The sequence below is a fragment of the Acanthochromis polyacanthus genome, chromosome 18, assembly GCF_021347895.1.
Source record: "Acanthochromis polyacanthus isolate Apoly-LR-REF ecotype Palm Island chromosome 18, KAUST_Apoly_ChrSc, whole genome shotgun sequence".
Lineage (NCBI taxonomy): Eukaryota > Metazoa > Chordata > Actinopteri > Pomacentridae > Acanthochromis > Acanthochromis polyacanthus.
The window spans coordinates 24869375-24888620 of NC_067130.1; the positions used below are offsets into that span (position 1 = coordinate 24869375).

The window sequence follows — 19246 nt, forward strand, 5'->3', positions numbered from 1 at the left end:
CATGTATGACCTACTCCATTCTTAAAAACAGAACATGGTGGCACAAAGCAGTAGTATAAACAGTTTAAGACTAAGAAAAATATAGAGAACTTCAAAAGACTAATCCACCAGTGCCTACTTAATTGAAATCTAGCCAGGAGTACTGATTCACCCATGAATGGACATTCCAGATACGGGTGTCTTTATGCTACAAACACTTGGCACATAATCACTACACGCAGGTGCTCTTTATTTCACAAACTGTGTGACATCGAGCGCCATTTGGCTACACCTATGTTAAATTAAGTGGGTCACTTTAAAGGGGGTGAAAATTTATGCAATCACTTACTTTGCTTGTCACATAAACACTGTATGAATAATCTCTCAGAATGGGCAGTCCACAAGGCTGTTATATGTATACCTTTATCCTGATTGTGAACACATTTTCACCATAGACAATATGATGCACCACATTGATTGCCCACCCTTTTCTTACCATTCAAGACTCCTTAGTGGATTGTTATTATATTCCACATCTGGTAAAATAGTAATGATCTTGCTGTGTGTTTGTTTGACAGGCCAAGGACCATGCAAAAATGCGCATCAAGGAAGTCAGAAGCCGATTGAAGCAAAAGGTATGCAGCTCTACACTGCTGATAAATGATTCTGCGAATTGTTTTTGTAAACACTGGTGTGTGTGTGTGTATTTGTACACTCAACAAAAATATAAATGCAACACTTTTGTTTTTGCTCCCATTTTTTATGAGATGAACTCAAAGATCTAAAACTTTTTCCACATACACAATATCACCATTTCTCTCAAATATTGTTCACAAATCTGTCTAAATCTGTGATAGTGAGCACTTCTCCTTTGCTGAGATGATCCATCCCACCTCACAGGTGTGCCATATCAAGATGCTGATTAGACAGCATGATTAGTGCACAGGTGTGCTTTAGACTGCCCACAATAAAAGGCCACTCTGAAATGTGCAGTTTTAATCACACAGCACAATGCCACAGATGTGGCAAGATTTAAGGGAGCGTGGAATTGCCATGCTGACAGCAGGAATGTCAACCAGAGCTGTTGCTCATGTATTGAATGTTCATTTCTCGACCATAAGCTGTCTCCAAAGGTGTTTCAGAGAATTTGGCAGTACGTACATCCAACCAGCCTCACAACCACAGACCACGTGTAACCACACCAGCCCAGGACCTCCACATCCAGCATGTTCACCTCCAAGATGGTCTGAGACCAGCCACTCGGACAGCTGCTGAAACGTTCGGTTTGCATAACCAAAGAATTTCTGTACAAACTGTCAGAAACCGTCTCAGGGAAGCTCATCTGCATGCTTGTCATCCTCATCGGGGTCTCGACCTGACTCCAGTTCGTCGTCGTAACTGACTTGAATGGCAAATGCTCACATTCGATGGCATCTGGCACGTTGGAGAGGTGTTCTCTTCACGGATGAATCCTGGTTTACACTGCTCAGGGCAGATGGCAGACAGCATGCATGGCGTCGTGTGGGTGAGCGTTTTTTTGATGTCAATGTTGTGGATGGAGTGGCCCGTGGTGGCGGTGAGGTTATGGTATGGGCAGGCGTCTGTTATGGATGAGGAACACAGGTGCATTTTATTGATGGCATTTTGAATGCACAGAGATACCGTGACGAGATCCTGAGGCCCATTGTTGTGCCATACACCCAAGAACATCACCTCATGTTGCAGCAGGATAATGCACGGCCCCATGTTGCAAGGATCTGTACACAATTCTTGGAAGCTGAAAATGTCCCAGTTCTTGCATGGCCAGCATACTCACCGGACATGTCACCCATTGAGCATGTTTGGGATGCTTTGGATCGGCGTAGATCACAGCGTGTACCAGTTCCCACCAATATCCAGCAACTTCGCACAGCCATTGAAGAGGAGTGGACCCCCCCCCAAATAAAACAAAACTGCACCTTTCAGGGGCCGTTTACACGAGGACCATCCTAACAAAAAACGCAAAAGTGGCGTCTTGTCATTTCACGTTTAGACGAGCGGTTTTGAAGGAAATCTGCATATATACGGTGACTCTATAGTGTGTGGAATTCGATTGGATATGCATGCCAGGCAGCTGGGTGGCGCTGTGATAAAACTCTGCCATGCTTACTATCTCCCTTTTCGGATCTCCGCCGCGGTAAATGTTCATGAATGGAATCTGTACAGATTCTGTATGTTTGTTGGTACGACTCCTGTAGTGTACATAGAGCTGCCAGAGTTGCTTGAAGGTAGGAAGGATGGAAATAATCACACATCTTTGTTTACGTCCTTGTACCGGCCAGCAAACCAAAGCACGTATGTGACGTAATCGCGTGCGCGACGTGGTCAGATCTCGGCAAAGTTTTGCGTTTTGCTGTTTAGACGGAAACGTAATGGTGGAGCGTTTTCTACTTTTCCACTCTGGAGGCCGGTTTCAAATTTTTGCGTTTTCAAGCCCCCAAAACGCCGTCCTCGTATAAACGGTAGGGTGTTTTGTTGAAATATCTTGCCATTCTCACCTGCAAGCGTCCTCGTGTAAACGGCCCCTCAGAGTGGCCTTTTTTGTGGGCAGTCTGAGGCACACCTGTGCACTAATCATGGTGTCTAATCCGCATCTTGATATGGCACACCTGTGAGGTGGGCTGGATTATCTTAGCGAAGGAGAAGTGCTCACTATCACAGATTTAGACATATTTGTGAACAGTATTTGAGAGAAATGGTGATACTGTGTATGTAGAAAAAGTTTAAAGTCTTTGAGTTCATCTCAAAACAATTTTGTTGAGTGTGTATGTGTGTGTGTGTGTGTATATATATATATATATATATATATATATATATATATATATATATATACACACGTGGACAAAATTGTTGGTACCCCTCAGTTAAAGAAGGAAAAACCCACAATTCTCACTGAAATCACTTGAAACTCACAAAAGTAACAATAAATAAAAATTTATTGAAAATTAAATAATCAAAAACAGCCATTACTTTTGAATTGTTGATTAACATAATTATTTAAAAAAACAAACTAATGAAACAGGCCTGGACAAAAATGATGGTACCTCTATAAAAGATTGAAAACTATTTGACCAGAGTGACATGATTAACTCAGGTGTGTCATTTAATTGACATCACAGGTGTTTCCAAACTCATAATCAGTCAGTCTGCCTATTTAAAGGGAGACAAGTAGTCACCCTGCTGTTTGGTGAAAAGGTGTGTACCACACTGAACATGGACAACAGAAAGCGAAGGAGAGAATTGTGCCAGGACATCCGAAAAAAAATGATAGACAAACATCTTAAAGGTAAAGGCTATAAGACCATCTCTAAACAGCTTGAAGTTCCTGTGACAACAGTGGCTCATATTATTCAGAAGTTCAAGACCCACGGGACAGTAGCCAACCTCCCTGGACGTGGCCGCAAGAGGAAAATTGATGACAAATTGAAGAGACGGATCGTTGGAATTGTATCCAAAGAGCCCAGAGCAACCTCCAAAGAAATTAAAGGTGAACTCCAAGGCCAAGGTACATCAGTGTCAGATCGCACCATTCGTCGTTGTTTGAGCCAAAGTGGACATCATGGGAGACGACCAAGGAGGACACCACTGCTGAAAAAAACTCATAAAAAAGCCAGACTGGAATTTGCAAAAATGCATGTTGACAAGCCACAAAGCTTCTGGGAGAATGTCCTTTGGACAGATGAGACCAAACTGGAGCTTTTTGGTAAGGCACATCAACTCTATGTTCATAGACTCAAAAACCAAGCATACGAAGAAAAGAACACTGTCCCTACGGTGAAACATGGAGGAGGCTCAGTAATGTTTTGGGGCTGCTTTGCTGCATCTGGCACAGGGTGTCTTGAAAGTGTGCAAGGTACGATGAAATCTGAAGACTATCAAGGCATTCTGGAGAGAAATGTGCTGCCTAGTGTCAGAAAGCTTGGTCTCAGTCGCAGGTCATGGGTCTTCCAACAGGACAACGATCCAAAACACACAGCCAAAAACACCCAAGAATGGCTGAGAGAAAAGCGTTGGACTATTCTAAAGTGGCCTTCTATGAGCCCAGATCTGAATCCCATTGAACATATGTGGAAGGAGCTGAAACATGCCATTTGGAGAAGACACCCATCAAACCTGAGACAACTGGAGCTGTTTGCTCATGAGGAGTGGGCCAAAATACCTGTTGACAGCTGCAGAACGCTCATTGACAAATACAGAAATCGTTTAATTGCAGTGATTGCCTCAAAAGGTTGTGCAACAAAATATTAAGTTATGGGTACCATCATTTTTGTCCAGCCCTATTTCATTAGTTTGTTTTTTTAAATAATTATGTTAATCAACAATTCAAAAGTGATGGCTGATTTTGATTATTTAATTTTCAATAAATTTTTATTTATTGTTACTTTTGTGAGTTTCAAGTGATTTCAGTGAGAATTGTGGGTTTTTCCTTCTTTAACTGAGGGGTACCAACAATTTTGTCCACGTGTGTATATATATATATATATATATATATATATATATATATATATACATATACACCCCCTGTCAAAAGTTTTGAGACAGGTTTTAATTTATTTGAATGAAAAAGTGTCTCAAAACTTTTGACAGGGGGTGTATGTGTATATATATATATATATATATATATATATATATATATATATATATATATATATATACATGTACACACACATATACAGAGTGACACACAAAAACAAGAACTTTTTTACAATCCAATAAAGCTGGCCCCCACGCTCACCTGACCTGAATCCAATAGAACACCTTTGGAACATTATGCTTTGTTCCATCTGACACCATCAGGTTGCTCCTCAGACTGTCCAGGAGCTCAGTGATGCCCTGGTCCAGTTCTGGGAGGAGATACCCCAGGACACCATCTGTCGTCTCATTCAGAGCTTGTCCCAGCATCGTCAGTCATGCATACAAGCACATGGAGGACATACAAACAACTGAATACCATTTTGAGTTGCTGCCAAGGAATTTCAGCAAGATGGACTAGCCTGCCACATCAGTTTTTCACTTTGATTTTGGAGTGTCTTGAATTTAGCCCTCCTGGTGGGTTGATAATTTTCATTCCCATCAAACAATGTGGCACTTTTCATTCCAAACTAATTATCCAGTCCATATCAATGCTAATATCCAGTTTGTTTTTCCCCCGTATTGAAATATGATGTATTTTAATTTAAAAGTGTTCCTTTAATTTTTTTGAGCAGTGTATATATATATATATACACACTGCTCCTGGACAGTCTGAGGAGCAACATGGTGGTGTCGGAAGGAACAAAACATAATGTTCCAAAGGTGTTCTATTGGATTCAGGTCAGGTGAGCATGGTGGCCAGCTAATGGTATCAGTTCCTTCATCTTCCAGGAACTGCATGAGTTCTCTTACCACATAAGACTGGGCATTGTCGTGCACCAGAAGGAATCCAGGACCACTGCACCAATGTAGGGCCTGACAATGGGTCAAAGGATTTCATCCTGATGCCTAAAGGCAGTCAGAATGCTATTGTCCAGCCTATAGAGGTCTGTGCGTCCCTCCATGGATATGCCTCCCCACACCATCACTGACCCACCACCAAACCGGTCATGCTGAACAATGTTACAGGCAGCATAACGTTCTCCACAGCTTCTCCAGACCCTTTCATGCCTGTCACATGCGCTCAGGGTGAAACTGCTCTCATCTGTGAAAAGCACAGGGTGCCAGTGGTGGACTTGCAAATTCCTGTGTTCTATGGCAAATGCCAGCCGAGCTCCACGGTGCCAGTCAGCGAGCACAGCGGGCACTAGAGGACGCTGGGCCCTCAGACCACTCTCATTACATCTCTTTCTGATTGTTTGATCAGAAACATTCACACCAGTGGTCTGCTGGAGGTCATTTTGTAGAGCTATTGCAGTGCTCATCCTGTTCCTCCATGCACAAAGGAGCAGATATCTGTCCTGCTGATCGGTTGAGGACCTTCAACAAGCCCTGTCAAGCTCTCCCAGACTAGCTGCCTGTCTCCTGAATTCTCCTCCATGCGCTTGAGAATGTGCTGGGAGACACAGCAAACGTTCTGGCAATGACACACACTGATATGCCATTCTGGAGGAGTTGGACGGTCTGTGGAACCTCTGTAGGGTCCAGGTATCGCCTCATGCTACCAGAAGTGACACTTACCCTCCCCAAATGCAAAACTAGTGAAAATCAGTCAGAAAACATTAGGAAGGAAAAAAATGTCAGTGGCCTTCACCTGTAAACTCATTCCTGTTTTGGGGGTTGTCTCATTGTTACCCCTCTAGTGCATCTGTTGTTAAATTTATGAACACCAAAGCAGCTGAAACTGACTAAAAAGCCCCTCAGTTACTTACTTGACCAGATCAGTATCCCACATGTTTCACTAATTTGATGCAATACTTAGAAAGTGTTCCTTTAATTTTTTTGAGCAGTGTGTGTGTGTGTGTGTATATATATATATATACACACGTGGACAAAATTGTTGGTACCCCTCAGTTAAAGAAGGAAAAACCCACAATTCTCACTGAAATCACTTGAAACTCACAAAAGTAACAGTAAATAAAAATTTATTGAAAATTAAATAATCAAAAACAGCCATTACTTTTGAATTGTTGATTAACATAATTATTTAAAAAAAACAAACTAATGAAACAGGCCTGGACAAAAATGATGGTACCTCTATAAAAGATTGAAAACTATTTGACCAGAGTGACATGATTAACTCAGGTGTGTCATTTAATTGACATCACAGGTGTTTCCAAACTCATAATCAGTCAGTCTGCCTATTTAAAGGGAGACAAGTAGTCACCCTGCTGTTTGGTGAAAAGGTGTGTACCACACTGAACATGGACAACAGAAAGCGAAGGAGAGAATTGTCCCAGGACATCCGAAAAAAAAATTATAGACAAACATCTTAAAGGTAAAGGCTATAAGACCATCTCTAAACAGCTTGAAGTTCCTGTGACAACAGTGGCTCATATTATTCAGAAGTTCAAGACCCACGGGACAGTAGCCAACCTCCCTGGACGTGGCCGCAAGAGGAAAATTGATGACAAATTGAAGAGACGGATCGTTGGAATTGTATCCAAAGAGCCCAGAGCAACCTCCAAAGAAATTAAAGGTGAACTCCAAGGCCAAGGTACATCAGTGTCAGATCGCACCATTCGTCGTTGTTTGAGCCAAAGTGGACTTCATGGGAGACGACCAAGGAGGACACCACTGCTGAAAAAAACTCATAAAAAAGCGAGACTGGAATTTGCAAAAATGCATGTTGACAAGCCACAAAGCTTCTGGGAGAATGTCCTTTGGACAGATGAGACCAAACTGGAGCTTTTTGGTAAGGCACATCAACTCTATGTTCATAGACTCAAAAACCAAGCATACGAAGAAAAGAACACTGTCCCTACGGTGAAACATGGAGGAGGCTCAGTAATGTTTTGGGGCTGCTTTGCTGCATCTGGCACAGGGTGTCTTGAAAGTGTGCAAGGTACGATGAAATCTGAAGACTATCAAGGCAATCTGGAGAGAAATGTGCTGCCTAGTGTCAGAAAGCTTGGTCTCAGTCGCAGGTCATGGGTCTTCCAACAGGACAACGATCCAAAACACACAGCCAAAAACACCCAAGAATGGCTGAGAGAAAAGCGTTGGACTATTCTAAAGTGGCCTTCTATGAGCCCAGATCTGAATCCCATTGAACATATGTGGAAGGAGCTGAAACATGCCATTTGGAGAAGACACCCATCAAACCTGAGACAACTGGAGCTGTTTGCTCATGAGGAGTGGGCCAAAATACCTGTTGACAGCTGCAGAACGCTCATTGACAAATACAGAAATCGTTTAATTGCAGTGATTGCCTCAAAAGGTTGTGCAACAAAATATTAAGTTATGGGTACCATCATTTTTGTCCAGCCCTATTTCATTAGTTTGTTTTTTTAAATAATTATGTTAATCAACAATTCAAAAGTGATGGCTGATTTTGATTATTTAATTTTCAATAAATTTTTATTTATTGTTACTTTTGTGAGTTTCAAGTGATTTCAGTGAGAATTGTGGGTTTTTCCTTCTTTAACTGAGGGGTACCAAGAATTTTGTCCACGTGTGTATATATATATATATATATATATATATACATATATATATATATATATATACATATAGTAATTAGAATTTTGTGACAGCCTTGATTGTGACAATTATTGGTCTCTCTCTCTCTCTTTCACACACACACACACACACACACACACACACACACACACACACACACCTCTGCAGGAGCAGGCCGAGAATGGTTTCTCCACTGGAGGATCAGAGGTCATCGATGACGGCACAGCAGGATTTAGCTCCTCAACTGATGCAGTCAGGAGGGAGGGATCGCTGCAAACCTGGGATAATGAAAGGCCAGCCACTGTGCATTTTGGACATGTTTGCGGGAATGAGGTGAGACAAGAAAGACTTTGTAAGGAGTGTCACAGTCTACATGCACTGTTTGGACATCCATCCATTCTCTATACACCGCTTCATCCTCACTAGGGTCGCTGGAGCCTATCCCAGCTGACTTGGGCGAAGGCAGGGGACACCCTGGACAGGTCGCCAGTCTGTCACAGGGCTACATATACAGACAAACAATCACACTCACATTCACACCTACAGGCAATTTAGAGTCATCAGTTAACCTCAGCATATTTTTGGACTGTGGGAGGAAGCCGGAGTGCCCGGAGAAAACCCACACATGCACAGGGAGAACATGCAAACTCCATGCAGAAAGATCCCAGGCATCTTCTTGCTGCAAGGCGAAAGTGCTAACCATTACTCCACTGTGCAGGCCACGGACAAGGGTTGGATATTGTATGCGATTATTAGATTAGATTCGACTTCAAGTACTAGGACAATGAAATGCAGTTTAGCATCTAACCTGAAGTCGAAAAGCAGCAGTTCAGTGGAGTGACACCTGAGGGGAAGAAGATGTTGCTGAACCTGTTGGTCCTGGAATGAAGATTTCTGTAGTGCCTCCCAGAGGAGAGGAGGGCAAACAGGTTGTTTCCAGGGTGAAAGGTGTGTCCTTGACGATGCTGACGATGGGTGATAGTGATGCAGTTGTTCAGAATGCTCTTGATGGTGCATCCATAGAAGTTCTCCAGGATCTCTTGAGACTAGTTGATTTTCTTCAGTCTCCTCAGGTAGAAGAGACATTGGTGAACCTTCTTACTCAGGGTCGAGGTGTTGAGGTGTTCAGAAGAAGTCATTGGAGATGCGGACATCCAGAAACATGAAACTGGAAACACATTCAACCTCTGTTCCGTTGATGTGTATGAGGTTGTGTGTGTAGTCTTTTATCTTCATGAGGTCCATAAGGAGCTCCTTGGTCTTGTTCATATTGAAAGCCAGGTTGCTGTTGATGCATCACGCTGCCAGGTATTGGATGTTTTCCCTGTAGGCTGTTTGAACATTGTTGCTGATGAGACCCACCACCATTGTGTTGCCTGCAAACTTGATAATGATTTTCATAATTTTCCTCCTGTGTACCACCACAATGGAGATTTAGATATGAATGAGTGTTGTCTTTCATCTTTATTTCTAACAGTTAAGAAGAAATATTGCTTGCTTAGGAACTGAAGACTTTTACTGCTTAGTTCATCTGTTTTCACAAACTCAAAGGTATCCAGACAAAATGGAATACTTGTAGATACAAGGAATATTTTCATTTATTTATTTCAGTTTGTTTTCTTAAGGAACTTCTAGGTAGCTTTTACTTTATATGTTGAGTCATTTATCCATCAATACTGTGAAGTGCCATCCATAGTTTTTCAGCATTTGACTGAATCTGAGCAGAAGGAAGAGCTCATTTATAGACATTTCAGAATCCATCCTATTATTTCTGTCAGCAGTTAGGTTATCTATGAACATCCATGGCTCACTTCCATTAGTATCCATGCATCTGCCCACACCATAACATTGCATCCAGCATATTTGACAGGTGATGCGTCATCATGGTTTCATCTTTTCAAAGAATCTATGTCCAGAACTGGGCAGCCTGTTTTCTATGTTTTCTGGCAAACTAGGTGTAATCTAATGTAATCTGACCTTGAGTGTTGCCCATGGTTTGCATCTTGAAGTAGATCATCTGTATTTCCATTCCTGAAGGCCCTCTTGGTTTGGTGACTTGGACAACATACTGCCTACCTCCTCTATAGGGTTTTTTTTTTTTTTTTTTTACTTGGTTAGATGTTTCAAACACATTTTCTTCACCAAGGAAAGAATTGTGCTACCATCTATTTTATCTGTCTTCCATGGGCTTCTTTTTGGTTTTGCTGAGCTCACTGTTGATTTAGACATTTCTAAAGTTTCTGCCATCCCTCTCATCGGTCTTTTTTGTTTTGTTTTCTGTGCCGACTGATAGCAAAAAAGCAAACAAAAAAATGAAAACTGCTCGTCATAGGTTAATTGTCCAATTGCTTTTTTGCCTGTGAAAAAAGTCTTATTTTCAGGCCAGTAAGGAAAAGCGGAATAAACAGTTTATCTTTCTTTATTGTCTTGTCAGCCACAGCCTGTTCCATGCATGCAGTGCATGCATGTGTAAAAATTAAAGCTTCGTTGGTGTGAGTGACCACGTTTTTCCCAGAATTGCAATGATTGTAAATCATTAAATTTTCTGATATTAACAAATCTGTTGTCAAAATTTAGATCTCTCCTCACTATCATTAGCGAAGCTCACTGTAGAATGTATTTCAATAATAGCTTCTCATTTGTAGCCTGTGTGAAATTTTTCCATGCTTTATTTTTTTGCCTTGATGACAGAACAAAATGTACATTTTTTGTTGTAGGTTTTTATGTCTGTTCGACGCCAAAGATGATTTGTGATGGAAAACATGGTTTCTGTACTTTCAACCTCTTTAAGTTTTAAGTTTGATTCAATGAATTGTCTTTAAGTACTGTTTCAGTATAAACAATTCTGTCAGTTACTATATTTTGAGTCAGTCATATGCTCTTTTTTCATATTTTTTATTCTCTTCAACAGACTCGTCCAGCAATGCTTTTGAAGAGACCAAGCAGCAATGCAAGTCTGGAAAGCAGCATTGACCAGTAAGCCTACCTCCATTATACACAGTAATTTCACCTGTCCATGATGCAATCCAGAATTTCTCTTTACATATTTGGGTTGTCAGGGCTGAAAACAGCAGACAGAATTATTTGAATTTGTACAGCAGACCACAGAGTGTGATCTTAGCCTTCTGAAATCCATTCATCCCTGATTTATCCTGTTTTTTTTTTATTAATGATTGTTGACAGAAACTCAATATTGTTCTTCTGTGTATCTAATATAATTCTGTAGGTATTTGTTGCACTTCAAGTTCTACACCCTTGGAGTTCGAAACATTGTTTCAAAGCTAAAATGTTTTTAACAGGACCTTTTTGGAATCACTAATGGCCTTTGCAGAGATTGTGTTTTACTTCCTTTTATTGCACCACCCAGTGGTTGTCTTCTGATTTTAATGTGTGTGTATTGCACTGTTCAGTGCATTCGGTTTCAACTCTGATGACCTCTGTTGGTGTTTTTTCCAACTCTCTCTCCTTTGTTCCACCTCCTTTTCCTTCTTTATATCCTTTTAATCGAAGCCTAACTTTTTGAGAGGCAAAAGCATTTTCTTTTGCATTTCAAGACAATTCATCAGCTTCAGCAATCATACAAATTTTCTTTAAAAACATGACCCCCTGGCTTCTTCCTCTGCATCCAAATTAGTCCTTTATCATTTGTCGTAAAAACACGACTCAAATGCCAAATTAGCCAGTTCATTGGTGCTATGATTGCCAGAATTTACTAGGACATATGGTTTACCAATACTGAAACATTTGACATCTAACTGCAAAAAAATTAAAATAAAAAACATAGAGAAGGTGTGATTGCTGAAAGCGTCTGCAGCTTGCTTGCAGTTTTTAAAGCCTATACAGGTTTGGACATTTACAGGAGGGAAGTGGGTTTGATCATGCAACCTCACAATTATAGGACAACACCTTCTACCAACTGAGCCACAGCCACCACAAAATGTTCATCATGTTTCGATCTCTCTACATAGACTTTGTTGTTGTAAACTGAATATCAATAGAAGGCACTCAGCAACCACAAATGACTGCCACAGTATTTTTGTGCTTAGTTATCTGATCTGTTTTACCCTCATGAAATGTAACAAATGCTTTAGTAGAAGGATTAGTATGAATTAAGATAGTTCTTCAGACAAATTGAAAACAATATTTCAGTGCTGTTCAGAAAACGTGATATTCATGTAAACAAACATTCTATGTATACATATTAACTTCATAACGTTTTCCTACAGACAATGGCTATTAGTATGAACTGAAACTGTAATGGCACTTATTGAGCACAAACACTGCATTCCTGCATAAGCCACAGAGTCTTGTTAAAGCAGGATTCAAACAGGTTTTTTTTGCCTTTCTGGAAGCAAACCCAGAATCATTTATTCATAAAACTTTGCTCCTGAAATAATAACTCTGCTCAGCTAAAACACAGACAAGACTTAGAAAATGTCTATAAAAGCAAAAATTCCAAAAAGTTATGGGATGCCATGAAGTCTATGACCAGAATGACCTCTCCTAGTAAACCAATTGTGACTGACAATGAGTACAAATTTGCCAATGACCTAAACATATTTTTTTCCAGATTTGAATCTCCTGACAGCGCCCAGAGATGTGATCAAATTCTTGAAAACATTCAAGCAGGTTGGACAGAATTGAGATTACTGTTGATGAGGTCAGAAAGACATTTAAAGCAACCAATGCCAGAAAGGCAGAAGGGCCTGACAAGTGCAGTCCTTCTTTATTAAGAAACCTTGCCACAGAACTGAACCCAGCTTGGCAACCAATTTTTCAGCAATCAGTTGACACTTATACAGTCCCCACAATATGGAAAACTTCATACATCAAACCACTGCCTAAAATTCAAAGTCCAAAAGAACATAGGGATTTCAGACCCATTGCTTTAACTTCAGTAATTATGAAGGCTCTAGAAAGACTTTTGCTAGAACATCTACCAAATTCAATCAGTGTCAAACTGGATTAATTCCAGTTTGCATACAAAACTCACTGTGGTACTGAGGATGCTGTTGCCACCCTCACCCACATTATCACCAAACATCTTGATAAAAAATATACCTACGCAAGAGCTCTCTTTCTAGACTATTCATCTGCCTTCAATACTATTCAGCCTGATATTCTCATTATTGAACTCTTCAATCTCGGAGTTAATCCATATTTGATTCATTGGTATGCATCTTTCCTCATCAACAGAGTCCAGTTGGTTAAGGTAAATGACACACTGTCCTCTGCCATCACAACCTCTGTCGGTGCTGTCAGCTCAGCTTTGCTTTTCACTCTATACACTGATGATTGCCGTGCAACCTCAAATAATCAATTCATATTCAAGTATTCTGATGATACTATCTTGCTGACACTAATGTCAGACATAGGCAGTGCTGAGGTGCACCAACGGAGTTGACGAGGTTGTGATGTGGAGCAGAAACAACGCTCTGGAAATAAACACCAAAAAAACAGAGGAAGTGGTATTTAGTTCAGCACCATTTACTATAGCTCCTGTTATCATAAACAATGAACCAATTAACCCTTTAAGCTTCAGTCATTTCCAGCCGTTTTCAGTACAAAAAATCGCTAATATTCTATTTTTAAATAAAAAAAATTACGAAAAATACGGGGAATATTGGACGTGCATCGGGAGGTGCATTTCCTTGAAAACGACCGATTCGGGGATTTTATACCGACTTCAGGACATGTTTTGGACAAAATAGTTTACTGGCTTGTGTCATCTGGATGTAAAAGGTTGGATTATGGCCGTTTTTTGTGGAATCTTTTTTTTTGTGTGTGTAATAATAAACCCGGAAATGTGAGTCGCGCTGTGTGCGTTGAAGCCGTGTATAGAGAACGGATGGATGAATATTTGTTTTTGTCGGACAAATGTGTTTTTCTCACCCGCTGTGGTAATCGCATCTGAAAGTGGTTTATACCGGCGGATTCATGAGAATCTAAGCTTTCCATCGGTGTATAGTGTTTGTATAATCGCGTTTGCACCCGTCGGACATTCTTGAAATTCCTATGCAAATTAGTAGGTGTACCGCCGGCGGTACACTGAAGCTTAAAGGGTTTTAAACAAGTGGAGTCATTCAAATATCTGGGTGTGACGATAGACTCAGCTTTATCATGTAAATATCGCATTGACTTTATTTGTAAAAAGACAGAGCAAACAATATATTTCCTCCGTCGCCTGCGGTCGTTCGGAGTCTCTCGTCAGGTGCTCCTTCTGTTTTATACTTCTGTTGTTCTCAGTGTCCTGCAGTATTGTAATGCTTTGTGGTACAACCTTCTGTCTGCAACTGTTATATCTAGACTGAGACAGCTGATTAAGATCTGCTCAAAGATAGTGGGACAGCCCCTGCACGGACAATATGACACTTCATATCATAACAACGCTGTGCGGCTGGCTAAGAACATTGTCTCCGACCCTAGCCATGTTCTAAATTCGGAATATGTGCTGTTACCATCAGGGCGTCGGTACCGTGTACCTGCCTTCAACAAGGTCCGTTTAAGAAACTCCTTTGTCCATCAGTCCATCCTCAAATTAAATAGTTAAAACTGGAGTTCAATCTACAAAACCAAATTATAGTGGACAACGGCAAGTGGACAATGGTCTTATATGTTAATGTTCTATGTTAAAGACCTTTGCTGTTTGGGAAACAGCAACATTTGGACCCGGGAGACCAGACGAACGGATCCGAAAATTCGGGCCTTCTTCCCCTCACCCCACCCCCGTCGGACGTTACGGGGCGGAAAGAATATTCGGATATTCGTCATTAATAGGGCCCGAATATTCGGAGGCCAGAAACCACTATTCGGGCCAGCCCTAGTATTACCATTGTTCCACTATCCAAATTTGAGAGGAGAAATTGCAAATTGAAGATATTTGATAGCTGAAGAGAAAGTCTGCCTGCAGTTTGTAATGCTGTGAATAAGAGCTCAGGAACCCAAAATCATCATATGAAATCAATAATTACACATATCAGTACTGTAGGTCATAGCATAAATCTAAACATGCAGAATATTTTGGCTTGAAATAAATGAATGGTCATGCTAGAGTGTGAATGCTCCCCAACAGAGTAGGAGAAGATAAACCTCTCTTCAGAAAATGCTGTCTTTCACCTTCTACCACTCACACAATTTTTACTCTATGGGCATCATTTGTCCACCTTCTTTTTCTTCTTCTTCTTCTTTTGCTATTCAGTTCCAAGTGGACCACAGGCCATCAGCAACCCTTTTCCATTCATCTCTGTTCTGGGCCTTTCCTTTTCTTTCCACGTGTGTCCACCTGTCATGCCTTCTGCCTCCATGTCCCTACCTTTCTCTGGATTTTGTCCCCTGTGGGTTCCATTTTAAAGCTGTTGCTATATTTGCTTGTTGTTTTCTTAAAATGTGGTCTATGTGTCTCCACATTCTTTTGCAAATTTCTCCTGCCACAGTTTTCTGATTGGTTCTTTCCTCGACTTCAAGGTTTGTAATGTGGTCAAACCATTTGATGTGAAGGATTTGTTGCATTGTTGATGAATGCCTGGAATTTCTGCACTATGCAAGATGTTAGTTTCCAACTTTCTGCCCATATAGCAGCACTGCCTTGCCCTTTGAGTTAAAGATTTTAATTTTCTTTTGGTTCTGATTTGACTTCTAATATTTTTTCACATATTATATGCTATTCGAGCATTTTTGGATTGTGATTTTCACATCTTCCTTGGTGCGCCCATCTTTATCAATGAGCATTCCAAAATACCACTTGGTTGTCTTTATTGTTCTGCCCAAAAGACTGTGAAGAGCTAAATAAACAGTAGTAATTGTAATGGAATCAGGTCAGGAACTTTAGTATTACAAGAGCAGAATTTGACGATCTGTACTAGTTCTCTGTATATTAGAATTCTTTGTTTAATTTCATTTTTTTGCATCTAATACTGTGAATGTGTGAATATAGTATATACAGTATTTAATAGAGAGCATATTTTTTCTATACGAAGAGTGCCTTCAGTGTATGTTTAAAAACAATCTTTCGTTTCATGTGAGTATTTTTACTTTGACATCTGATGAGTAACCTGACACTGAAAAGAGATGTTGTTTTTTATTAGTATACAATGTCTGCATTGCATCTTTCATTAATGTGTCATTCATTCCATCAGTACAGAGTGACAGTGACAGTGAAATAACCCCTCTCCACTGTTGCGGTGGAACAGACAAAATCCCTTCGGCTGTCTGACACATAACACAGGGTTCAAAGATTCTGGATTCCTGGCAATGTTGAGATCTTTGTCTTTCATGTTTTTGTTTTTTTTTTGTTTTGTTTTGGGTTTTTTTTCCAACCAATTGCACCGCTTCGTTGAGGTTAATTCAAATAATTAAATTGAGTAGTCTAATCTACAATAAGCACATAAATGTACTAATCCTCTTACACTGTCAGTCGATAAAAAGGCCTGGCATTCTTTACAATGCTGATTCTTCTCTTTCCTTTTCCTAATTTTCCTCTTCCTTTCTGTCCCTTTTAATGAATCAATTAACCTATATACTGAGCTGTAAATTTCCTCTTGTCTTTCATCTCCTCACTATAGCTGTGTCCGTCCTACTCGTCACTACACAGTCTTTCTGTCTGAGGATTCGTCTGGAGACGAGTTCCAATACGACGATGACTCCATCGCTGGGTTTCCTGACAGCTTTCTCTTCTCCGTCCCTTTTGAGTGGTCACCTCTGTATGCATCTTGATTGATTGGCTTCACCCTTTTTAGTGTTTGCTTTATTAAAAAGTCTTTCTCAGCTCTTTCCTTTGTAAGGATATGTGTGCATGTATGTAAACCTGTGTTAAACCGCTGCCTCAAAAGCATCACGTGTACTGGGTGGGGGAGATTTTGCAATGGCATGACAGTAAGAGCAGTATTTAGTTGAAATATAGCACCAGTGAATTTGTTATGGTATCAGAGTTTAAATGAGTATTCCCACCAACTTATTTTAAATCATTTTTGAGGAAACACACTGGAGCATGGTAATATATTACTGGTGCGGGACACATTGCTAGCAATTTAAAACAGCAGGAAAGGGTTAGGTTTCTCCCAAATGCTGCTCACCATAGTGACCTTAATTTTATCTCACTAAAGTTCCTCCTTAATGTGGGCTTTGAAATGCATTTTTCATCATAGGTACCATTCAGTGCTAACATAATGTAAAAAGTCCTTTCATCAATCGAGTGTGGTCGTTCTTAACATTGATTAGTGAAAATTGTGATTGTGCAGATAAAATGAAATAAAAATTGTTTCAGAGGTTCCCCAGTTTTCACCAAATCCTTTAGAGTTGTTCAGAGTAGTTTGTATTGTCATTCTTACATATTTTTTCTAGTTTACCAGGAATAGAAATGTATCAAGAAGGTAAAACAAAAACTGACTTTTTCTACTGGCTATCTCATTGTCACTTAATTCCATGGAAAGACCAAAATACACAGCACAACAGGTATTTTTAGACTACCCTATTCTGTGTGTACCACCGACCCACAAGGTCACTGGTTCATATTGATAATATAACTGTGTCAAAAAAGTATGCTTTCATTTTTTGAAAATTTAAATCCAGATCATGACACTACAGTCTTCATCAACAATTACTCAGAAGAGGTGTAAATACTGCATTGCAGCAAACTGTTGTCCCACTTGAAATATTACATATTTTATGGAGTAGCAAAGTATTTAACCAAAAAAGGGATATATTTGATTCAATTTTGTCATTTTTAGCCACAAAATGCACCCTTTTCAAAGGTTTTGATAAGTTTCTCTTTTTTTGGCCAATTTTGGAGAAAAGGAAAATGGTCCATATTTTGATTGGATACAGGTTTTTGACCTATGAAGACCTCTGGTGTGTGAGCGAAATAAGTTACTCAAGTCTTTTGTCCCCACAGGCCTCAGCCATATCGCTCCCTGAAGGAGGTTGATTTGATAGAAGGGGATGATCCAGGTTTTGGGGCAGAAAGCCACACAGCTCCTCCAAGCCCAGTTAATGAGAAATTCTCCAGTGTCAACCTACTGGGCGACATTTTTGGGTGCCAGGACGAGCCTGACAGTCAGCCAATTACCTTGGCTAAAAGTCTGGAAGACCTGAGGACTCCTAAAGATGAGCTACATGCCAAGTTCACCTACCAGGTCAGGCAAAGTTTGTTTAATTCTATCTTTTTAGCAGATTTTATTTTGATGAGCCTAAACAATGTCTGTTAAATTTGATGTTGCTGACCCAACATCTAAACCATTCAGCTATTAGATTCACTGGCCACTTTATTAAGTACACCTTGCCATTACCTGGTTGGACCTCCTTTTGCCTTCAGAATTGCCTCAATTCTTCATGGCATTCTTTCAACAAGGTGTTGGAAACATTCCTCAGAGATTTTTGTCCATATTGACATGATAGCATCATAGAGTTGCTGCAGATTTGTCAGTTGCACATCCATATTGTGAATCTCCGATCCTACCACATCCCAAAGGTTCTATTGGACTGAGATCTGGTGACTGTGGATGCCATTGGAGTACAGTGAACTCAATGTCATGTTCAAGAAACCAGTTTGAGATGATTTGAGCTTTGTGACCCTGCTGGCCATCAGAAGATGGGTGCACTGCGGTCAGAAAGGAATGGGCATGGTTAGCAACAATACTCAGGTAGACTGTGGCGTTTAAACGATGTTCAATTAGTACTAAAGGACTCAAAGTGAGCCAAAAAATATCCCCCGCAACAACATCAACAAGATATTTTTGGTCCACACAACTACCACTCATTGAATATTTTCTCTTTTATGGACCATTCTCTCTAAACCCTAGAGATCGTTGTGTGTGAAAATCACACACCATGCCATGTTCAAAGTCACTTAAATCACTTTTCTTCCTCCTTCTGATGCTTGATTTGAACATTTAGCAAGTTGTCTCAACCGTGTCTACATGCCTAAATGTATTGAGTTACTGCCATTTGATTGGCCAATTAGATAATTGCATTAACGAGCAGTTTAACAGGTGTAGCTAATTAAGTGGCCGGTGAGTGTAAGGCTGTGTCCGAAATCGCATACTAACGTACTACATACTACATTCTCAATGAGTATATACTGTATACTACGTACTATAAGTATGATTAGAATGCCAACCGTTCACACTGTAGTATACTA

General features: G+C 40.2%; 1 protein-coding gene across 3 annotated transcripts in view; it reads left to right on the top strand.

Moving 5' to 3' along the window:
- dennd1a (DENN/MADD domain containing 1A) overlaps nucleotides 1–19246 on the top strand; it is a 52422-nt gene that overhangs the window by 29904 nt on the left and 3272 nt on the right. For 2 of the 3 annotated variants that reach the window (XM_022212162.2, XM_022212163.2), the window contains 5 exons: nucleotides 558–614; nucleotides 8281–8445; nucleotides 11024–11088; nucleotides 16674–16811; nucleotides 18002–18242. In XM_022212162.2, the coding sequence (XP_022067854.2) occupies nucleotides 558–614; nucleotides 8281–8445; nucleotides 11024–11088; nucleotides 16674–16811; nucleotides 18002–18242 (666 nt within the window). The remainder of the gene's footprint in view (nucleotides 1–557; nucleotides 615–8280; nucleotides 8446–11023; nucleotides 11089–16673; nucleotides 16812–18001; nucleotides 18243–19246) is intronic. The other variant, XM_022212164.2, reaches the window with a different exon arrangement.